Consider the following 23,918-nt stretch of genomic DNA (forward strand, 5'->3'; position numbering starts at 1 on the left):
CATTCCATGGTTCAGTCATCATTCTCTAGTGATCAATTAAGAATGCAACTCAGCTTTCCCCCAATTCTCCACACACACCCCTACTTCCCTAAACTTCCTCTTCTGTTTTTTTTTTGGGGGGGGGTATCTTGTTAATTTTGATGATCTGATATGTTGGAATATGATAAAAATGTAAAATCCAATAAAACTTTATATATATATAAAAAGAATGCAGCTCAGCTGTGACTGTCAAAAGCCAACAACATTATTCCCGTGAGTCCAGAAGTGCACTAGCCCTAATTTGGAGGAGACCAGAGTGAAAAGTGAAAAGAGATCAAGTATCCAATAGACTTCCATGTTTTCTCAGTTATGTTTTTTCTCATGTCAGTCCAGCTCCACCCTTTCTTAAGAAACATCCAGTTGTTTAACACCTCCAGGGGCGGATTGTATTCGGATGAGAATGGAGAGCTGGCAGCTGACTACGATATTGTGAACTGGGTGCTGTTTCCCAATAAGTCTCAAGGCAGAGTGAAAGTCGGGAGCTTAGAGAGACAGGCAGCCTCACATTTAAAGCTCACCATTAACACAGAAGCCATTGTGTGGCCCTTGCAGTTTAAAGAGGTAAAGGAATTTTTTATGTGCTTCTTTCCCGCTGAGATTTATTAAACCCAAATTATTTACAGGGTTTATCTATAATAATAATGATAATGATAATGATAATGATGATAATAATAATAATAATAATAATAATAATAATAATAATAATAATAATAATTTATTTATACCCCGCCCATCTGGCTGGGTTTCCCCAGCCACTCTGGGCAGCTTACAACAGAAAAATGAAATAAAACAATTAAACATTAAAAGCCTCCCTAAACAGGACTGCCTTCAGATGTCTTCTAAAAATCTGGTAGCTGTTTTTCTCTTTGACATCTGATGGGAGGGCATTCCACAGGGCAGGCGCCACCACCGAGAAGGCCCTCTATATGATGCTGTAAATTATTTTATTTTATTCATATGCAGACTATAATCTAGGCCTCACCTGCCCCACCCAAATTCGCACCATAAACTCTACAGTGTTGGGGAAATTGATTTGAACTGGAAAATTTGGTAATTTCCCACCAAGCTGGAGCTCAAACTGCATGCTGGAGTGGGGTTGGGTACACTGTCCCCAACCTTGTTTCCCCATGAGTCACTTTAAAGCCCTTTTTAAAAGCATTTTAAATTTGTGAAAATAAACAAGGGCAAATAATGGGTTTTTTTGTGAGAGTGAATAGTATTACAGTGGTATCTCTGGTTAAGAACTTAATTCATTCCGGAGGTCCGTTCTTAATCTGAAACTGTTCTTAACCTGAGATACCGCTTTAGCTAATGGGGCCTCCTGCTGCCGCCACGCCGCTGCCACACGATTTCTGTTCTCATCCTGAAGCAAAGTCCTTAACCTGAGGTACTACTTCCGGGTTAGCAGAGTCTGTAAACTGAAGTGTCTGTAACCCGAAGTACTACTGTAACTCTGTATGATATAAATCTGCAAGATCCCAGTGGCATCCTGATTTGATTGGTGATGAAAAATGCTGTAACAATCACCAATAACATGCATCCCTGACCATCCTTGTTTAACATTTTTAATGAAGTTTCCATGCTCCGACATCCAGACATTTTTCTGCATAAAGTCATCAATCACCCTCTGGCTCAGTGCCCTCCACCCAGTGCCAATAAAAACTGCAGAGATTCCCTTTTCTTAACACCTGTTTCCTGTCCTATCAGGCCTCTGATATTTCCTTCATCCTTTGCTCTGCCATTGTTGGAGCAGCAAAAGTTGTTTCTAAACTAGATACCGTACCGTACCTATACCGTAGATACCGTACTTGTGCATCAGCAGTATTTACCTGGGGGGGGGGTTAGGGTCCCTCCACACCTCATGGCTCAATTCCACATCTCTAACCCTTTCCCCTTGATGCTCCTTCGCTTAATTGCCAGATTGTGCCTTGCGCCAGGTGTACTGAAAGCTGTCGCCCTGGATATGCCAAGGTAGTTCAAGAAGGACAACCGGTTTGCTGCTATGCTTGTGCACTGTGTGCTGAAGGGACAATCTCCACTCAAGAAGGTGGGTAACGTAGAGGGGAAGGGCATTCCTTGGGAGAATATGAATAGAGATTTACTCAGAGATCTAAGAGGCCAGCATGTTGAAAACCATCAGAAAATACAGGGAATAAAGAGAAGAGGGATTAGAGAGGGAATTTGCTATATAAACAAAATGTAAATGTAAAAAGGCACAAGGAGAATAATAGAATCAGAGTTCTGGTTACAGGTAGGTAGCCGTGTTGGTCTGGATCGAAGTAAAATAAAAAAATTCCTTCAGTAGCACCTTAAAGACCAACTAAGTTTTTAGCAAATCGTTTCCGGTCATCAACAGCTATCAGTCAGTCAATCACCCATTTCCACCACCCTTCTGAGTGATCCCCCCTCCCCATCCCCACCCCTCCCCACCCCTTCTCTACATAAGTGCCTGGAAACTTCCATTTCACTGTATCTGAAGAAGTGTGCATGCACACGAAGAATCAGAGTTAGAAGGGACCCCGAGTCCAAACCCCTGCAACTAAAGGAAGCTCAACTAAAGCATCCATGACAGATGGCCATCCAACCTCTGCTTGAAAACCTTTAAGGAAGAGGAGCCCACAAACTTCCAAGAGAGTTCGTTCCACAGTTGAACTGTACTTTCAAGCGTATATATTTTGGAATGTAGCAGAACACGTAATATTATGGTTCTAAGCTTCATGTTAGGACTACTGAACGCTCTCCTCTTCCTTTCAGATGCAGACTATTGCACCACATGTCCAGAAGATCAGCACCCAAACGAGCACCAAAATCAGTGTGTCCCCAAGGTTATCACCTTTCTTGCCTATGAAGAACCTTTGGGGATCACATTGGCTTCCTTTGCCCTATTCCTCTCCTTAACCATGGGCTTTGTTTTCGCCATCTTTGTTAGATACATGGAAACTCCCATAGTCAAAGCCAATAACCGAGACCTCTCCTATATCCTCCTCTTCTCCCTTCTGCTTTCCTTTTTGTCCTCCTTCCTCTTCATCGGCCGCCCAAGGAAAGCGACCTGCCTTCTCCGTCAAACAGCCTTCAGCATCATCTTCTCTGTTGCTGTTTCTTCTATGTTGGCAAAAACCATCACGGTGGTGCTGGCCTTCCTGGCTACAAAGCCAGGAAACAAGGTTAGAAGATGGCTTGGGAAAAGTCTGGCCAACTCCATTGTCATTGCCTGCTCTAGTGTCCAAGTTCTCATCTGCACCATCTGGCTGGGGACCTCTACCCCATTCCCAGTCTCTGACATGCACTCCCAGCCTACAGAGATTATCCTGCAATGTAATGAAGGGTCTGCTGCCATGTTTTATGGTTCCCTCAGCTATATGGGCTTCCTGGCTGCCATCTGCTTCACAGTGGCTTTCCTAGCCAGGAAACTGCCTGGGTCCTTCAATGAAGCCAAGCTGATCACCTTCAGCATGCTGGTCTTCTGCAGTGTTTGGGTGTCTTTTGTTCCTACCTACCTGAGTACAAAGGGGAAATACATGGTAGCTGTGCAGGTCTTCTCCATCTTGGCCTCCAGTGCTGGGCTTCTGGGCTGCATCTTCATTCCCAAGTGCTACATTATTGTGCTGAGAGCTGATCTGAATACGAAGGAGCATGTCACAATGAAATCGAAGTGAGACATCTTATTTAAGATATCTTTATTGTCATTGTCCCCTTGCGGGAACAACGAAATTACTGTTCTTCTTTTTAAGATTGAAGAGATTATTTTTTGATGTTCGTGTTAGCTGCCCTTTTTAGCAAGCAGTTCTCTTAAGTTGAGATGCCACAAACTGGACCTGAGGCCTTTATTCACCATTAAATTATGATGTTAACTAAATGAAGCCTCTTATTCTCAAAATTTCCAGTTCTGCGGATAGATTTGACTTTAAAATATTTCTTTCTTAAACCCTGTTCAGCTGGTGGGCTGTCGATGAAATGTGTGGGGTCAGGCCACTGTCTAATTTACTCGTTACAAGCATGTCAGAAGATAGATGCTCCTTTTTCCCTTTTGGGGGAGGGAGAAACTGGACAGAAGTAGCTTGGCAGCGAATTTGAAAGGGAATCCCTTAATCAGAGGAAGAGTGGAGAGATGAGGACTTACAGCCTTAAGTGATGATACTGAGCATTAAACAGCTCAGGATCACAATACTTCATGGACCACTCTCTCCTATGAACCTATCTGGACCCAGAGATCATCATCTGAAGCCCTTCTTCGTGTGGCTCCTCCAGGAAAGGTCCAGAGCAGGCATCCCCAAACTTTGGCCCTTAAGATGTTTTGGACTACAATTCCCATCATCCCTGACCACTCGTCCTGTTAGCTAGGGATCATGGGAGTTGTAGGCAAAAACATCTGGAGGGCTGCAGTTTGGGGATGCCTGGTCCAGAGGGTGGCAACAAGAGAACAGGCCTTTTCTGTGATGGCTCCTCATTTGTGGAATACCCTCCCCAGGGAGGTTCGGCTGGTGCCTTCATTATTTATAATTTAGGTGGGGCCTACAGGGGGGTCTGAAGGAGGACTTTGAAGGCCCATTTAGGGCCTACAGGGGAGTCAGAAGGGGGACTCTGAGGGCCCATTTCACAGACTAAGCCACAGGGGGCCTACAGGGGACTCTGAAGGGGGACTCTGGGGGGCCCATTTAAGAGACTAAGCCACAGTGGGGCCTACAGGGGAGTCTGAAGGGGGACTTTGAGGGCCCATTTAAGAGACTAAGCCACAGTGGGGCCTACAGGGGAGTCTGAAGGGGGACTCTGAGGGCCCATTTAAGAGACTAAGCCACAGTGGGGCCTATAGGGGAGTCTGAAGGGGGACTCTGAGGGCCCATTTAAGAGACTAAGCCACAGTGGGGCCTACAGGGGACTCTGAAGGGGGACTCTGAGGGACCATATAAGAGACTCAGCCAAAGTGGGGCCTATAGGGGTCTCTGAAGGGGGACTTTGAGGGCCCATTTAAGAGACTAAGCCACAGTGGGGCCTACAGGGGACTCTGAAGGGGGACTTTGAGGGCCCATTTCACAAACTAAGCCACAGTGGGGCTTACAGGGGAGTCTTGATTATTGCACCTTATACTGGATTTTTAATACTTCGACCATGAGATGTTGTAAACATTTGTAAACATTTTTAATCTCGTTGTATATGTAAAGGTTGTTGGTGCATATACATTTAAATATTTGCTCTTCACAGTTGTTTACCTTTTCATTGTTTTGCATTTCAAAGATTAAGCCACAGCATCGCGTGGCAGGGCCAGCTAGTATATCTATAAATCAAAAGAATAGATGAGGGGTTCAAAATTACCTTGGGCATATAAGGAGGTGCTTTCAGTCTTTCTGTGTCTTCATGCAATTATAACAGTGGGAGTGATGCTGCTATTCCTATACAGTGGTACCTCTACTTACGAATTTAATGCGTTCCGAACACACAAGTCGAAAAAATTTGCAAGTCGAATCCCATAGGAATGCATTGGGAGAAAAAATTTGTAAGTAGAAGCAACCCTATCTAGAAAAAATCCTATCTAAACCGCATCCAAGATGGCGGACGGAGCTCCGTTCGTAAGTAGAAACATTCGTAAATAGAGGTACCACTGTAGAAACATTTCCAACTCCCTCCCCCAAACACCAAAACCAGCTCACTCTCAGTCCGTCCTCATTCAGAAGCAACACTCCAGACTCACACACTCCCCCTCCCTATCGAACAGTACATTCAATATTATATTATGCTTACTATTGTGAAATGTTACCCTCATTACTTTAAAAACATGTCTAGACAATGTTACATACAAACAACAGAAGCTCACATACGCTGCATGCCTTTAAGATGGAATTCCTGTCACTTATGTGAAGGAAAGTGTCCATTCAGAGAGAAAGAGGTTCTACACTTTAAAAAGCGTTCCATAATAACCAAAGCAGAATCTGCAATCCTTCTATTTAAACCATTTCCCTTCTTTGAGTTAATTCATGGCTTGTAGAGTTTCCACTCCTAGAGCTCTTACCCCTCAGAGTCTTTAGGGGATTTGTAAGACTTCCACTACAACTGAACCTCTATCCACTTCCCTAACACTTATATGGTTTCTCCCCAGTATGAATTTGTTGATGTTTTGTAAGACTTCCACTCTGACTGAAGTTCTTTCCACACTCCATACATTTATAAGGTTTCTCCCCTGTGTGTGTTCGATGATGTGAATTCAGTTGCCCACCCATACAGAAGCTCTTTCCACACTGCATACAGTTAAATGGTTTCTCCCCAGTGTGAGTCCGTTGATGAATTCTTAGTTCTCCACTCTGACTGAACCTCTTTCCACACTCCATGCATTTAAATGGTTTATCCCCCGTGTGAGTTCGTTGATGAATTCTAAGATGTCCACTCCTACTGAAGCTCTTTCCACACTCCATACATTTAAATGGTTTCTCCCCAGTGTGAGTCCGTTGATGAATTCTTAGTGCTCCACTATAAGGGAAGTTCTTTCCACACTCCATACATTTAAATGGTTTCTCCCCAGTGTGAGTCCGTTGATGAATTCTTAGTGTTCCATTCTCCGTGAAGCTCTTTCCACACTCCATGCATTTAAATGGTTTATCCCCCGTGTGAGTTCGTTGATGAATTCTAAGATGTCCACTCCTACTGAAGCTCTTTCCACACTCCATACATTTAAATGGTTTCTCCCCAGTGTGAGTCCGTTGATGAATTCTTAGTGTTCCACTCTGACTGAAGCTCGTTCCACACTCCATGCATTTAAATGGTTTATCCCCCGTGTGAGTCCGTTGATGAATTCTAAGTTTTCCACCCTCTGTGAAGCCCTTTCCACATTCCATGCATTTAAATGGTTTCTCTCCTGTGTGAGTCTGTTGATGAATTCTAAGATTTCCACTCTGACTGAAGCTCGTTCCACACTCCATGCATTTAAATGGTTTATCCCCCGTGTGAGTTCGTTGATGAATTCTAAGATGTCCACTCTGACTGAAGCTCTTTCCACACTCCATGCATTGAAATGGTTTCTCCCCCGTGTGAGTCCGTTGATGAATTCTAAGGTGTCCACTCTGACTGAAGCTCTTTCCGCACTCCATGCATTTAAATGGTTTTTTAACGGCTTCTTCATTATTTGCATTGAAATGCCCCCCCAGATTTCTGACGGCCTTCTCCATTGTCACCTTTGGAGGGTGAAGGGGGGAGGAAATCCTATTTGTTTTCTAGGAAGAAAACAAAGGAATATTACACACATCAATCAACATCTGCTCTTATTATAACATCTAATACATTCTCTCCTGCCCTCCATATGTTCCAGATTTTTAAGAAAGGCAAATGAAATAATGTTAAATAATTGTAATGCATCATCAGCCTTTCATAACCCTTAATCAGCGTTAAGGAAGCAGCATTATCTTAGAAGACGCTTGAACTGTGGAGTTTACTTTTTATTTAAAAAAGTGGTTTCTCATAGGAAAGGGGGCTGCTCTATGTCCATGAACCTGCCCACTATTCATCAGGGTCCTAAGTTAAATTAATACAATTTTGTGCACTGGAAGCAACATTAGTGCTTCTAGAAGCAAGAGAAGTCTTGGAAGCTACAGTAGTACCTCAGGTTATGAACTTAATTCGTTCTGGAGGTCCGTTCTTAACCTGAAATCATTCTTAATCTGAGGTACCACTTTAGCTAATGGAGCCTCCCGCTGCCGCCGCCACACAATTTCTATTCTGAAGAACCTTCTACCTGGGAGGAGATGCCAACTGCAGAAGCCTCTCTTTGGAGGAAGGCCACACAGAAGGAGATGTTGTACTTCATCAGAAGAAGACCTGGACCCTTTCTGACCTACCTCCCGGTAAGAAGGCCATACGAAGGAAGTGGGTGTTTCAGATTAAGAAAGGGCAGAAGAGGAAGTGCAGCGCAAGGCTTTTCTCAACGCTATGGGGAAGATTATGATGAAGTCTTTGCGCCAGACTCCGCCCATGTGCTGGAGGGAATGGTGGACAATACCATCAGCTCCGCTTCAACGGTGTTTTTCGGTGGCTGCCTTGGGAGTAAGCAGCCTCCCTTACCCCTCCCGGGATGACGGGAGGGGCCGCTGGCCCGCAGATGCCCCTTAACCCACCCGGACCCTGCGGGGGTGGGGTGGGGTCTGGGCTGAGCACCCATTGGAGTCGGCACTCCTGGAAGCCACCCAACAGGAACATGGGTCCCATTACTTGTAATTTTAATTAGAGGAAAGTTTTGGGCATGCCTCAGATGATGAGTGAAAATTTATTGCTTATGGACACAGCCCTGAGTAGCAGAGAAAACTATTTGAATTACGGCCACTGAGAGATAAGAGGGAACATCGCAGGAAAGGAATGAAGATGGATTATCTGGAGAATCCGAGACGCCTTACAGGGAAGTGCAACCTTTTTTGTTTTTTTCTTATATAATATATCAAATACCTTTCCTGGACGGAACATCGGACTTGATCTAGAGCAGCAGGAAAATAGAAAGGATAAACTGTGTGGACATGGAAATATAAACAAATATGAAAATGGAGGAATTATATATATCTTGACAATTTTGCAAAAATCTCCCTTAAAATCCTGGTCCTGGTTGAGATGCTTCAAGATTTGAGACTTTAATGAGGATTTAAGATCTGTGTCGCAGTTCGTAATTAAGAGAAGATGGCTCTGGAATGGAATGCAGCTAAAGGCGGGGAAGAAGCCAATCGGTATTTCAAGAGGAGTGATAATATTTGACTGGCTGAATCTCCGCTGGAAAAGCTGCAATTCTATTTTTGGAGGAGCCATGGAGTGGAATTTGGACATAATCTGAAGTTTTTCTAATGAGTAATTTATTGCCTCATTAGAGCTTTGCCAAAACATTACAACAGTCCAAGCACGCTTCCTTATCTGTGCCACTCCTGGCAAAGAAATGCAGAATTTTCTCCTTCACAGCGGAAGGTATGTTGACCACAGAGGGCAACACACAAATAAATCACAGAGGACTATTCTTTCCTCTAAGCTAAAGTCTTTTATTTACACATTATAAATCCTGGCGAGCGGCGAGCAGATTGCAAAAACGAAACCTAATTACAGCACACAGAGAACAAAGAGAACAGATTCCCGTATGTAACATGTAACGTAATCCCCCCCTGCTCCCTCCTCCCAGTGGCCAGACGTCACACAGCAAGCTGCTTAACCCTTTAGCTGCTAGCTCTGATACTCCTCACACATAATTTATGATTTAAATGGTATTAGGGGCCAGCGAACAGAGGGAGTTTAAAGACAAAGTCCACACAGAGACAGAAAATATTTGGATAACATCCGGCTTGCAACATAGACTCAGAGGCCAAAAAAAGGATTGTAGATTTGGAAAATACATGAAGTTTATATCAGAGGCTGTTTAATAAGGGACAAATTTTAAAAAGCAATTGGTATTAGTGATTAGCAGGGAGCTCTGGAAATCTGAGGCATGGGAGTCCGAAAAATTAAGTATAATTGGCTATAATTGGAATGTTTTCTTTAATTGGAATTGTATAATTAATTTGGATGTCTAATATAAAATGTAATTGGGAATCATTTCAATGTGATTTGATGTGTTTTAATTGGAAAATTTAATAAAAATAATTTTGAAGTCTTTGCGCCAACTGTGAGGTACAGCAGCGTAAGAATGCTTTTGAGCATTGCAGCCGCCAAGCAAATGGAAATGAGGCACATTGACATTGCAAGTGCCTTTCTTCAGGGTGAAATTTCAGAGGTTTTATGAAACCACATGAGGGACATTTAGTGAGCAAACTGCAAAAGGGACTTCATGGACTTGATGCTAGAGCCTGGAATCAGAAATGGACCATTTATTTTTCATACATTTTAGCTTTTGCTGATGACTCGATTCTTGCCACAGCAAATGAAAGAGACTATGCACAGATTGTGAAACACCTAAGTAAAGAAGTTGAGGTCAAGGAACTGGGAAAGATCCAGAACTACCTCGGAATCCAAGTTGAAAGAAAAGAAGATGGGTCATTTATTCCAAATCAACGGCAGAAGATCCTTATCCAGAATTTGCAAATGCAAGATGCACTCCCAGTTGCAACGCCCATGGCTACTGACTTCTTAAAGAATCAGCAGGATTTGAAACCATTACCTGACAACATAGAATCCAGGTCAGCAATTGGTAGACTTTTGTATCTTGGTACCACTTGGAAACCTGACTTAGTTAATGCTGTGGGAATTATTAGCAGGAAGGTAAATGCCCCCCCCCTGAACAGGACTGTGTGGGTGTGAAAAGGGGGGTACGGTATTTGAAGGGCACAATGAATAGTAAATGGAGGTTGCCAGATGTTAGTAATCCTGAAAAGTTTGGGTATATTGATGCATATTGGGCCAGATGTACCACTGACTACAAATCCACAGGTGGATATGTATTTATGTTTGAGGAGGGATTCAATAAATAAATAAAAATAGCAATTGTAGTAATAATTACACAGGTGGGGGGGGGACCATTAGCAATCTTTCCAATCCCTTAAATCCCACAGGCATGAGAACTGATACAGAGGCAATAATGGAAACCTGGTAGAATGGAGAGAAGGAGTTGGGCACAGGTATCTCTGGGTAGGAACCCTTTAGATGCTTCTCCCCAGAAACACGGGCATGTGGGTGAGACTGTAGTTGCCAAGACAGAAGCCTCAAAGGGCGGAAAGAATAAAGTGGGCTTCCTCCCTTTCCTCTCTCCCCCCCCCCCATGGTTAGATTCCCTATAAGAGCCCCCAGCGCCCCAAGCAGGAGCTGACCTGGGACTTCTGGCAGGGCAAGGACTGAGCTTCAAGGGAGGAGAGGGTGGGTGGATCAGGCCTCCTGTTCAGGGATCTCTCCGTGGTCTACTCAAAGGAGATTCCTGGGCAGGAGGGAGAAGTCAAGGCAGGCAGCCCCCAAGTCTCTCTCTCTCTCTCTCTCTCTCTCTCTCTTTCCCCAACTCCTGCCAATGCTGGCTTCGATTCCACCTCCATGGATGCTTCCCTCCCTCCCTCCCTCTGCCCCCCAACTTCCTCTGCCCTCCACCGACCCCCCAGTCTGCCCTTCGCCCAGAGGTTTCCCTGGCCGGCTCCCCCTTCGCCCTGCCCACCAATTCTCTCCCAATCTAGCCTACCTCTCCATGGACTCCCTCTCTCTAGACCAGGCATGTACAAAGTGCCTTTTGAGGCCCTAATCTCTCTGAGTTCTAAAAAAGGTCAGCAACTTTGGTCTGCCCTTATGCATCTTCACTTCATTAAATCTGGCTCTCTTTGACAAAAGTTTGCCCCCCCCACCCGCTCTAGACAAGAGGGACCCACCAAGCCTTGCCCCAGAGATGCCTGTCAGGGGGAACCCAGAACATGCAGAGGGATGCGGAATGGAGGCCTCGCTTCAAGTCCCAGCCCTGCTTGGGGATGGGGGTCCTGGCGGGGGGGGGGAGCAGGGGAGCTGAGCACCTCTTGACAGCTGAGCATCTCCTTGCGCTGCAAAGGAGACCTTGCAATGCAAACCCTGCCGGTGCTCCCTCTGCAGAAAGGCCCCCCTGAACCCCCATAGTAAAAGGCAGGAAGGCTGATTTCTTTTGGGGGGAGGGGCTTGCAATGAGAACCCTGCGAATGGAGGGTCCCCGATCTGCAGCAGGATTGCATGGATCGGGGCCTGTTCAGATAGCGCCCAGGAAGGGAGTTGTTCTTGGGGGGTGGGTCTCTGCCCCCTTTCCTCCCTCCCCCCCCCACAGCTCTATCTCTTTGTCCTCCCTGCTCCCCCCTCCCTTGCTCGCTCTTCTCTTCCCATTTCCTTTCCCTCTGGGGGAGGGACTCCTTTATCCCAGCAGGGCCTGAATCAGCCCCTCCCCCGCTCGACTGATCCACAGAAAGAAGAGGGAGAGGGAGGGGGGAAATCCCTTACTTGCCTTTCATTCCCCCCCCCGCCCCAAATCCTGACCTCCCTTCCCAACAGTCCTGTTTGCAGATTCGGGGGGGGGAGGAAAAGCGCATCTTTATCTCTCTCCCGCCCCCCACAATATATATAGATATATATTTTGCACCTCTTTTTCCTCCTCCTTTGCAGACCTGCTCCTCTTCCGGGAATGTGGATGGAGGCCCCCTCCCCCTCGGCCCCCCTCCTATCCTTCCTGCCTCTCTAGGAAGCGGAGCTCACTGACCCTTGGGGAGGAATGAGTGACGCCCCCCTCCCTCCCAGAAGACACAAATTCTCCTCCTTTCAAACAAGCTCTGAATATCCTGTTTCTTTCCTGATAATCTCCCAGGTTCGATCCCTGGAGGCGGCAGGGAAAGAGACCCCCCCCCCCACCTCCCAAAAAGTCCTTAATCTCTTTTCATCCCTTCCCAGGAGGGGGATCCGGTCATTTCCCCACCCATTTCCCAACGTGGGGGAGGCAGGGCTGTGACGTATGGTGTCCCCGTTACAACAGCCCTGCAGAGTAGACCGGAGTTGGGATGCGGGTTTGGGGCTTGGAAAAGTGACTTACGACAACCCTAAATGGTGTTCTCCCTCGCCATTATATCTATCATCTATCTATCTATCTATCTATCTATCTATCTATCTATCTATCTATCTATCTATCTATCTCTTCTATCCGCTTATTTTATGTGAGCTGCTTGGAAGACAGCTTTGGTTCAAAGGCAAGATTGAAATACAATGGTTTTCCCTGTTCGCAACAAAGAGATATTCCACCACCCTCCTCTCCTTGGGCTGGCGATCTCCAGATCCAGGGCTCTCCCCCTTCATTTCCCCTTCTCCCCACTGCCCCTTTGAAGAGCCATAGCATCACAGAATATGATAACTAGAAGGAGCTGAAGAGTCATAGGAACATAGAGTTGGAAGAGACCACAAGGGCCAACCAGTCCAACCCCCTGCCAAGCAGGAAACACCATCAAAGCATTCTTGACATATGCCTGTCAAGCCTCTGCTTAAAGACCTCCAAAGGAGGAGACTCCACCACACTCCTTGGCAGCAAATTCCACTGTCGAACAACTCTTAATGTCAGGAAGTTCTTCCTAATGTTGAGGTGGAATCTTCTTTCTTGTAGTTTGAATCCATTGCTCCGTGTCCGCTTCTCTGGGGCAGCAGAAAACAACCTTTCACCCTCCTCTATATGACATCCTTTTATATATTTGAACATGGCTATCACATCCCCCCTTAACCTTCTCTTCTCCAGGCTAAACATACCCAGCTCCCTAAGCCGTTCCTCATAAGGCATCGTTTCCAGGCCTTTGACCATTTTGGTTGCCCTCTTCTGGACACGTTCCAGCTTGTCAGTATCTTTCTTGAACTGTGGTGCCCAGAACTGGACACAGTACTCCAGCTGAGGTCTGACCAGAGCAGAATACAGTGGTACTATTACTTTCCTTGATCTAGATGCTATACTCCTATTGATGCAGCCCAGAATTGCATTGGCTTTTTTAGCTGCTGCATCACACTGTTGTCTCATGTCAAGTTTGTGGTCTACCAGGACTCCTAGATCCCCTCGGAACTGTTGTCTTTCAGGATCCCCCACGAATCTAAGCCACATTACTGTAATGTAAACATTTATCCCAAGAAAATAAGGATGTTTTAAAGGGTAGAGGTAAAGGGCCCCTGGCCATTAGGTCCAGTCGTGGACGACTCTGGGGTTGCAGCGCTCATCTCGCTTTACTGGCCGAGGGAGCTGGCGTACAGCTTCCAGGTCATGTGGCCAGCATGACTAAGCCACTTCTGGTGAACCAGAGCAAAGCAATGGATTCAAACCACTGACCTTCCGATTGGCAAGCCCTATGCTCAGTGGTTTAGACCACAGTGCAACCCACGTCCCATTAAAGGGTAAAGGTAAAGGGCCCCCTGACCATTTATCCCAATAAATATCCCAAAATAGGATGTCCTATTTCATTACTACTACTCCTCGGTGCGGGGCTGCCGAGGGGGGGAGAAGCGGAGCATTGGATGGCTTACTTTTCACCGGCTTACCATCACTGGCTTACCATCTCACCGCTTACTTTTTCCTGTAAATATCGTTTGCAGTCGTTTACAGTCAACAGCTATCATCAGTCAATCACCCATTTCCACCACCCTTCTGAGTGATACCCCCTGCCCACCCTTTATATATAAGCGTCTGGGGACTTCTATTCCAGTGTATCTGAAGAAGCTCATACCAAAATATAAAACCAGGTGCTGCTGGAAGGAAGTTTTTGATTTTGTTTCGCCTATGTCAGACCAACACGGCTACCTACCTGTAGTTAAAATACAGGTTAATACAATTTAAATTTTTAAAATGCAGCCTCATTTAAAAATGGCCCAAATCAAAACCATAAGAGAGGAAAACATAGGGGTCAGACTGAGTCCAGGCGGAACAGCTCCATCTTGCAGGTCCTGAAGAAAGATGTAAAATCCCGCAGGGCCCTGGTCTCCTGTGAGAGAGCGTTCCACCAAGTCGGGGCCAGGACTGAAAAGGCCCTGGTCCTAGTTGAGACCAATCTAAACACCTTATGGCTCGTGATCTCCAAAATGTTATTCTTTGTGGACCTTAAGATACACCGTGGGGCATACCAGGAGAGGCGGTCCTGTAGGTACGAGGGCTTTAAAGGTCAAAACCAGCACCTTAAATCTGATCCTGTACTCCACTGGAAGCCAGTGCAGCTGGTAAAACACTGGATGAATATGGTCCCGCAGCAGGGACCCCATAAGGAGCCTCGCTGCGTCATTCTGCACCCGCTGGAGTTTCTGGGGCAGCTTCAGGGGTAGCCCTGTGTAAAGTGAGTTACAATAATCAAGCCTGTAAGTGACCATCACATGGATCACTGTGGCCAGATCAGGGTGAGAGTGGTAAGGGACCAACTGTTTAATGTGGCGGAGATGGAAAAATGCCACCTTAGCTGTGGCTGCAACCTGTGCCTCCATGGAAAGGGAGGCATCGAAGGTTACACCCAAACTCTTGACAGAAGGCGCTGGCACTAATTGAGCCCCCGCAAGTGATGGGAGTTGGCCCCCCAACCCCATGTCGTCCCGACCCAGCCAGAGGACCTCTGTCTTCGAAGGACTTAACTTCAACCGGCTCCCACCTAGCCATCCAGCCACAGCTTCCAAACACCTGGTCAGTGTGTCCGGGGCCGAGGCAGGGCGGTCGTCCACCAGCAGATAAATCTGGGTGTCATCAGCATATTGATGACAACCCAGCCCAAAACTCTGGACAATCTGGGCAAGGGGATGCATAAAGATATTTAAAAGCATTGGGGGAAGGACTGTGCCCTGCGGGACTCCACACACCAAGGAGTCCCGCGGCCACAACTCCTTCCCTAGCGCCACCCTCTGTCCCCGACCTGAGATAAAGGGGCGCAGCCATTGTCGGACTGTGCCCTGAAGCCCCACGTCGGCAAAGCGGTGGTCTAAAAGTTTGTGATCGACCATGTCGAAGGCTGCTGACAGAGCTAAAAGAATCAGCAGTCCCGACCCGCCTTGATCCAGCTGTCTACGGAGATAATATGTTAGGGCGACCAGAGCTGCCTCGGTCCCATAACCAGGGCGAAAGCCGGACTGAAATGGATCCAGAGCCGAAGTATCATCCAGACACCAACGCAGCTGATCGGCAACCGCTCTCTCAATTACCTTACCCAGGTAGGGAAGATTCAAAACCGGGCAATAATTGGAAAGATCTAAATAATAGGTGCTTTCAGTCTTTGTGTGTCTTCATGGTTCCATTATTGCAATCATAACAGTGGGAGTGATGCTGCTGCTCCTATAATATTAACTCTGCTTCCAAAGCAACACCTCCAGTCTCAGCTCCACTTTGGGCAACTCTCCATTCCCATATACAAACATTTCCAACTCCCTCCACCAAACACCAAAACCAGCTCACTCTCAGTCCGTCCTCATTCAGAAGCAACACTCCAGACTCACACACTCCCCCTCCCTATCTAAAAGTACACTAAATATTATATTACGCTTACTATTGTGAATTGTTACCTTGATTACTTTAAATACATGTCTAGACAATGTTGCATACAAACAACAAAAGCTCACATACGCTGCATGCATTTAAGATTCATTTCCTGTCAACTAGGAGAGAAACAGGTTCTACACTCTAATAACCAAAGTATATTCCACATTCCTTCTATTTAAACCATTTCTCTTCTTTTGATGGCCTGTAGAGTTTCCACTCTTAAAGCTCTTAACACTCCGAGTCTTTTGATGGTTTGAAGACATCCACTACAACGGAACCTCTATCTAATTCCCTAGCACTTCTATGGTTTCTCCCCTGTATGAGTTTGTTGATGTTTTGTAAGAAGTCCACTCTCTCTTTAAATAAAAATAAAAAAATAAAAATTTCCCAACTACAAACCAATTATATCATATCAATTATTTCAGATTATACAAATACATATCAATTAAACCAAATATTATGTTAAATCATAATTATTTTTATTTATTTATTTTTGGACTTCCCATGCTTCAAAGTCTGGGGATTCTGAGTAACGCTACTCCCTGCCATCCTAGTCCAAATTTCAAAATCTTATCATTATAATCCATTATAGTCCAGATCTTTTCCCAGCAATTCTTCTAGTTGTTATCATCCTCTTTTGTCGCAGCTTTTGAGATAGACATCAAGCGAGATTTAACACAAAATCATTCTTCCTGTGTGGGTTTTTTGTCCAGTCCAGCCTCCCCATAAATCCTCCTTTTACAAACTGGAGTGCTTCTCCGGCCGCTCCGACATTCAAGCACGAGCAGACGCCATCTTGAAGATCTCAGATATCGTATTCCAGCTTCTCCTCAAAAAGTCCACCGATTGCAGAAATGCAGCTTTTTCAGGTGGGGAACAGCCAAATAGAAATATTCACACTCTTCTTATAACAGATTTATGGCTCCCCCGCCCTTTAGCTGCTCTCTGCCTCCTGAATCTTCAATTAGGCAGCTCTTATCTTGTTCGAATTCAAAGTGCGTCACGGCTCATAAATCCACTTATAACTGTCCAGAAAGTATTTAAGCGAGATCCAGTGAAAATATAACCAGCTGGGGAGGTTTTGCTCTTGCATACTTAGCAGAACAGCTTCCAAAAATATACAGAATGTCAATCTTCTATTATAGAAACTCCAATAGCCAGACAGTTTATTTCCTAATTTCTTCTTTGTTCAAAATATTGAGGACCATCCATCCAGGGAAGGTGGTTAGTGCTTCTTAAGGTACAGAAAATAAAAAGTTTCACTTCTCTTTTCGTTCCGTCCAGATCATTCCCCCCCCCCTTGATGTGGTATTTCCTCGATTCTCTTATCACTCAGAAGCTGGAATTCCTGGCAGTATCTTCTCCCCCATCTTTTGAAGCATGTCCATGAATTTTAATCCAATTATTTCTCTTAAATCATGGAACTCGCGCCTGGGCAGAGCACCCATGGGGGCCGGAACTCGGGGGATTATTGGTTTTTGTTCTTATTTCTATTATGTATTTTGTGGGTTTTTTATATTGTGATTTTATGTTGAGAACTGCCCTGGGATGAAGGACGTTATACTACTACTAAAACAAAATAAAAAAAATCCTTCCAGTAGCACCTTAGAGACCAACTAAGTTTGTCATAGGTACATAGCTGCCAAGTCTCCCGTATTCCCCAGGAAACCCCCGTTTTTCCAGCTGTTCCCAGCCGAAAAAACGGATTTTTTTTCCCCTGGTTTATTCTGGTGTGCCGGCCATTTTGGAACTGGGCGGAGCATGCTCAGAAGTGACTTTTGATGCTGCTCTGCCCAGTTCCAAAATGGCTGCGGCGCAACTTCTGGTGCGGTGGACATTTTGGAACAGGGCAGAGCAGCATCAAAAGTCGCTTCTGAGCATGCTCCACCCAGTTCCAAAATGGCGGCAGCGCTACTTCTGGTCCGATCCCTTATTTTTCAGGCAGGAACTTGGCAGGTATGCATAGGTATGAGCTTTCGTGTGCATGCAGACTTCTTCAGATACACTGAAGCGTGCATGCACACGAAAGCTCATACATATGACAAACTTAGTTGGTCTCTAAGGTGCTACTGGAAGGAATTTTTTATTTTGTTTTGACAGTGTCAGACCAACACGGCTACCTACCTGTAACTAATACTACTACTAATAAATATAAAAATAAAAATAACATACATCCAGTTTTCATAATCATACTAAGCATGCCCTCCTCCTTAACACATAATAATACTCCTTCAGGAGATACATTTTCTTACTGTCAGCAGGCCCTTCTTTGTGTGCCTCCTCTAGGAGAGGTCTGAAGGATGGCAGCACAATAACAGGTGTGTGATTGACACCAGAATGATTATTAAAGTGGTCTGGTAGGTAAACGACCCCTGGGCATTTAAGTCTAGTCATTTGTCCACAGCCGACGTCTGTCTGCAGACCACTTTCCAGGTCATGTGGCCAGCATGCCTAAACTGCTTCCAGCTCACAGGACAATCTGTGACAGACGCCAAAGCACACAGAAACATTAGGAGACGGCTGCACATGAATAGTTCACTTTTTAAATAATAAGAAATACATGTCACCGGGGGGGGGGGGTGTCAGGATTTTAGAGATCCTTAGGTGGGGCATGGCCAAAAAAAGGTTGGGAACTACTGGTCTGAAACAAAGAGCATTTTCATCCAGCCTAATGTGAAAGTGTTTCATTACCACAAAGTTTGCCAAGTTCACCTGCTCCCTCACAGGTCCATGTCAGACAATGGAGCCCCATTGGTGATTTCTCAGAAACACATTTTCTCTCTAGCTCTGCACCTGCTCATTGCACCATGCAGAGAGCCCAAGAGGTTGCAAACAGGAAACCTCTTCCCCTTTATAATTATCAAAATCATAATGATTCCTCTCTTCACACCAAAGCTCTAGGAATTTCCCCTGAGACCTATATTCTAAGCATCACAATCATGGGCAACGTGATGTAACTTCTTGCAACGAGCTTGGAAGAATAACTGCGACATAAATACCTCCTAGCCTACGCTTCTCAAGATAATAAGTAAATATCTTGCAGCTGAGAGCCAGGTCTGGGATGGAGGGCGGGCAGGGATTGTGCACATGGGAAATTTCCTCTTCCTACCTTTAGGTCTGAATCCGTGTCTTGAGTCCAGTTGTGTCACTGAAGTCACTGATGTCATAAGGGACGACACTAGCCACTGACATTGCTAGGATGATATCCCTCCTGCTTCTGCAGCTGCTGCTGCTAATGCCACAGGCTGCCTGTGGGACTCAGGCGGGGAAATGCTCTGTGAATCTGATCTGGCTTCAGAATGAACCAGTGAATTATTACAGGGCAGGGGACCACCTCATTAGCGGAATCATCTCACCCAAAGCTGCTGTGTTTGAGGAACACCTCTTCTCTCAACCTCCATTAATCAGGCCTCGTGAGTAAGTACCAGGATCCAACACTGCCCCACCTGTGTATAGACTGTTCCCAGGTACCAAGGACAGCCCTTAGTTTCTGATACCCCATGTCAGGTTCTCTCCCGATATTGAGTGTGATGGCTCCTCATTTCATATGAGTTGTTTATCCAGCATTCATTGTGGTTTGCTTGTACAAAGCTTAAACAACCCTTAAATTATATCTTAAATTAATTTAAGATACTATTTTAATATCTTATATTAAAATATTATCTTATTATATCTTAAATTATATCTTAAATTAATTAAACAACACTTAAATTATCAAGCATTCTTTCTGATTTGTTAGGTCCTTTGGAGCGCTTCACAATCTCTTTTTGTGTTACTGACCCTGAAGAATCTACCATCATCAGCAAACTTGGCCACTTCACGGCTCAGTCCTAACTCTAGATTGTCCATGAACAAGTTAACAAGTGCCTGTTTCTCTTACCCAGTGTAAAAGGTTGAACATTCAATTTCAACATAGGAAGATGCATGAAGCCACAACTTTTTAACACACCCTTTGATCAGCTGCCAAGCATTTCACAAACCTCTTTAAAAAGTCGATTTTGTTCTTTAAAGACTCTCTGAACAATAACCTCTCTGCTGTTTTTCAAAAAGTGGCAAATAACTATCCAACTTGTAGCCATGATCTGTATCTCCCCCCCAATAAAAACATAGAAACAATTACCCAGAGATACCCTGTTTTGAGGTGCTGGGAAGGCCTTTAGAAAGAATATGGCATTTTGTTTTCACTGAATGGATAATGGCAGCCTGTCACGAGTGTTTCATTTGATGCTTTGCAGTATCTCTGAAGAGAAGTATTGGCACATTCTGTCCTTCTTGTTTGCTGTTCAGGAGATTAATCAGGATCCTTTGATTTTACCCAACATCACCTTGGGCTACAACCTCTTTGAAACCTATTTTGATGGCAGAGTGGTTTCCAGAGCAGTGCTGGACGGGCATTCTGGTGGGGGAAAGAATGTTCCAAACTACAGCTGTGGAAGACGCAAGAACCTCTTGGCTGTTATTGAAGGGGCTGAATCGGACATTTCTACCCATGTTTCTAGCATGTTGGGCATCTACAAAATCCCACAGGTAGGAACCAGGATAGTCACCAGTCAGGGAAACTACAGTGGTGGATCGATTGGACTATGTGAACCCTGAGCTCCCTTCCTACTCTAAGGATTCTCCATTTTTTGAAGGATCCCCTTAAAACTATTTACAATAGGCTCAAACTTGCCTGAGGTGCCTTAGAGCCAGTGTGGTGTAGTGGTTAAGAGCTGTATACTTGTAATCAGGGGAACCGGGTTCGCGTCTCCGCTCCTCCACATGCAGCTGCTGGGTGACCTTGGGCTAGTCACACTTCTCTGAAGTCTCTCAGCCCCACTCACCTCACAGGGTGTTTGTTGTGGGGGAGGAAGGGAAAGGAGAATGTTAGCCGCTTTGGGACTCCTTCGGGTACTGATAAAGCGGGATATCAAATCCAAACTCTTCTTCTTGTTGTTTATTTTCACATATTTAAAATGCTTTTTAAAAGGGCTTTATTTTTAAAAAGTGACTCATGGGGAAACTAAGTTGGGGACAGTGTATGGGACCCAAATCCAAACTCTCATTCTTCTTCTTCTTAAAAGCATAAGCATCTGGATCAGGTTATAGGTCCATCTATTCCAGCATCCTGCTTTCAGAATAGCCTACCAGAAGCCACTTTCAGGAAGCCTGCAAATGAACCCAAGCGCAACATCACTCTCCCCATTTTTGATTCCCAACAACTGGAATTGAGAGGCAGACTGCCCTCTGGCTAGGGATCATTTGTAGTCTTATCCTCCCTGAGTCTACCTACTCTTCTCTGAAGGCCATGAAATTTGTGGACATATTGACATCTTGTGGGGGCAAGTCCACAGTTTGACTATGCACTTTGAAGAAGCATTCTAAATCCTCCAAGATTCAGGTTTATTGGATGGCCTTAAGCCCTAGTTTTATGAGATACAGAGAAAATGGTCTTTTTATCCTTTCTCCACATCATGAATACTTTTACAACTCTATCATGTCTCCTCTGCTCTCTAAACTAAAAAGATCTGAAAAATTTTAACCTTTCCCCATAGGAGAGTTGCTCCAAACCGGGAATTCCCAAGCTTGGGTCTCCAACCTTTTTTGGACTACAATGCCCACCAATGCTAACTAGTGATGATAGACATTGTAGTCCAAAAACAGCTGTCTTTAACATGCTTTTGGTGGATTGTGGTGCATGGGGGGGGTAGCCTGCCCCTCACTGACATGGCCTGAACAGAGGTTGAGTTATTTTCACTTGTTATTAACATACATCTGATATTCTTCCTTTTCCTCACTAGGTGAGTTATGGCTTTGCTCTCCATGATAAAACTCAGTTCCCTTTTGCCTATCGGATGATCCCAAAGGAGAAAACCCAGAACCTGGGGATTGTCCAACTCCTCCTGCATTTTGGATGGACGTGGATTGGAATCTTTGCTCCAGACAATTATAATGGAGAAAGATTCATCAGTTCCATAACACCTCTGATGCTCATCAATGGAATTTGTGTTGCCTTCTCAGAAAAAATAGTTTATCAGAATCTATACCAAATCGCCATGCTGAATGAACCACCTGTCATGTGGAGAAAAGTCAATGTATTTGTCTACAGTGGAGACTCTTCCAATACTTTTGGCATCATCATTAGGGTCCAAAGGATACTTGAAAAGATACAACCTGGGGGAAAAGTTTGGATCACAACAGCCTTTCCGGACATCAACATGAACTTGTCTCATGATATGAATACTTTCATGTACACCCATGGTTCTTTGTCCTTCATAATGAAGACTAGAAAACGGATAAAATATGACTACTATAAGCCACGGTCTGACACAACACTATCGTTCTGGGGCAAATCATTTCACTGTTTATGTCCAGAGAATGTGTTGCCCATGAAAGGCTGGACAAGATGCACAGAGAAAGAGAAACTGGTGATTCTCTCCCAAGAGGAGACTGAAAGGGCCCTGTCTCAAGACAGCTACGTTACTTATAGCAGCATCCAAACTGTGGCACTTGCCTTAAGTTCTGCATATTCTTCCATATCCAAACAGATGTTGATGGTGGGTGGAGGAGACAGTTTGAGGCTTCTAAGACTGCAGCCATGGCAGGTACAGTATTCTCCTTTTGCAACATGATGGTGCCTCCTCACAGATCAGTCTTATGTGCTCTTCTTTTTAACTTGTTCACAAATCATCTAGAGTTGTGCGTGAAAAGTGAGGAAGCTAAATGTACTGATGATACCCAATTGTTCTGGGTGGTTAAGAGTAAGAGGGGTTGAGAAGAGGCTCCAAAAAGAATCTTTTTCCAAATGGAATGAACGGGCAGAAAAATGGCAAATTCAATTCATTCTAAGCAAGTAGAAAAATATGTGTATTATGAGAATGGTATTAAGATCATGGCCACTGGTCCCATCACCTCCTGGCAAATAGAAGGGGAAGAAATGGAGGCAGTGAGAGATTTTACTTTCTTAGGCTCCTTGATCACTGCAGATGGTGACAGCAGTCACGAAATTAAAAGACGCCTGCTTCTTGGGAGAAAAGCAATGACAAACCTAGACAGCATCTTAAAAAGCAGAGACATCATCTTGCCAACAAAGGTCCGTATAGTTAAAGCTATGGTTTTCCCAGTAGTGATGTATGGAAGTGAGAGCTGGACCATAAAGAAGGCTGATCGCCGAAGAATTGATGCTTTTGAACTATGGTGCTGGAGGAGACTCTTGAGAGTCCCATGGACTGCAAGAAGATCTAAGCTATCCATTCTGAAATAAATCAGCCCTGAGTGCTCACCAGAAGGACAGATTGTGAAGCTGAGGATCCAAGACTTTGGCCACCTCATGAGAAGATAAGACTCCCTGGAAAAGATCCTGATGTTGGGAAAGATTGAGGGCACAAGGAGAAGGGGACGACAGAGGATGAGATGGTTGGACAGTGTTCTCAAAGCTACGAACATGTGTTTGACCAAACTGCGGGAGGCAGTGGAAGACAGGAGTGCCTGGCGTGCTATGGTCCATGGGCTCACGAAGAGTCGGACATGACTAAACGACTAAACAACAACAAGGAATGGCTCTGCTTGCATAATTCTCCTAAGGGTGCACATTGAGCTTGTGCATGCAATGATCCTGGCTCTGCTCATTTACAAAGTCTGGCAGGCAGTGGCGGAGCTTCATGCTCCAGCACCTGGGGCAGGGGCGGGGCTAGCACCCATTCTGGGGGTGGGGCACGCCTCCTGGAGGGGCGAGACGTGCATTCCATTCCAGGGCCGTGGCGCGCCTCCCGGAGGGGCAGGGCACACGTTCCGGGGGTGGGGCACGCCTCCCAGAGGGCCGTGGCACGTGTTCTGGGGGCGTGGCATGCCTCCCGGAGGGGCGTGACACACGTTCTGGGGCAGGGCACGCATTTTGGGGGCGGGGCAGGCGCTCATGGTGGCGCCCCTTGGAGCCCGCTGCTCGGGGCGCCCCGCCCCTTCCACCCCTATCTTCCTACGCTCCTGCTGGCAG

At 45.4% G+C, this 23,918-nt stretch overlaps 3 protein-coding genes across 3 annotated transcripts; 2 read left to right on the forward strand and 1 right to left on the reverse strand.

The window, feature by feature from the left end:
* Positions 1-2,737: 2,737 nt before the first annotated feature.
* LOC132591802 (vomeronasal type-2 receptor 26-like) lies at positions 2,738-3,695 on the forward strand. Its single transcript, XM_060272241.1, has one exon. The coding sequence runs from the start codon at positions 2,742-2,744 to the stop codon at positions 3,693-3,695; it is 954 nt and encodes a 317-aa protein (XP_060128224.1). The 5' UTR covers positions 2,738-2,741.
* Positions 3,110-12,118, reverse strand: LOC118081376 (zinc finger protein 239-like). The gene is made up of 2 exons (XM_060269305.1): positions 12,059-12,118; positions 3,110-7,238 (listed from the first exon to the last, which is right to left on the reverse strand). Exon 2 carries the CDS (start codon positions 7,191-7,193, stop codon positions 6,105-6,107), a length of 1,089 nt encoding a protein of 362 aa, XP_060125288.1. The 5' UTR covers positions 7,194-7,238; positions 12,059-12,118; the 3' UTR covers positions 3,110-6,104.
* On the forward strand, positions 9,233-23,161 carry LOC118078452 (vomeronasal type-2 receptor 1-like). The gene is made up of 3 exons (XM_060269389.1): positions 9,233-10,163; positions 20,234-20,473; positions 21,727-23,161. Exons 2-3 carry the CDS (start codon positions 20,447-20,449, stop codon positions 22,555-22,557), a joined length of 858 nt encoding a protein of 285 aa, XP_060125372.1. The 5' UTR covers positions 9,233-10,163; positions 20,234-20,446; the 3' UTR covers positions 22,558-23,161.
* The last annotated feature ends 757 nt before the right edge of the window (positions 23,162-23,918 follow it).

Source organism: Zootoca vivipara, chromosome 2 (assembly GCF_963506605.1).
Source record: "Zootoca vivipara chromosome 2, rZooViv1.1, whole genome shotgun sequence".
Taxonomy (NCBI): Eukaryota; Metazoa; Chordata; class Lepidosauria; order Squamata; family Lacertidae; genus Zootoca; species Zootoca vivipara.

Excerpts from the sequence above, each read along its gene's own strand:
- LOC132591802 (XM_060272241.1), top strand. The coding sequence starts at position 2,742 with ATGGTTCTAAGCTTCATGTTAGGACTACTGAACGCTCTCCTCTTCCTT.
- LOC118078452 (XM_060269389.1), top strand. The coding sequence starts at position 20,447 with ATGTTGGGCATCTACAAAATCCCACAG. Across the intron at positions 20,474-21,726 it reads GCATCTACAAAATCCCACAG|GTGAGTTATGGCTTTGCTCT; the intron begins GTAGGAACCAGG and ends TTTCCTCACTAG.
- LOC118081376 (XM_060269305.1), bottom strand. The coding sequence starts at position 7,193 with ATGGAGAAGGCCGTCAGAAATCTGGGGGGGCATTTCAATGCAAATAAT.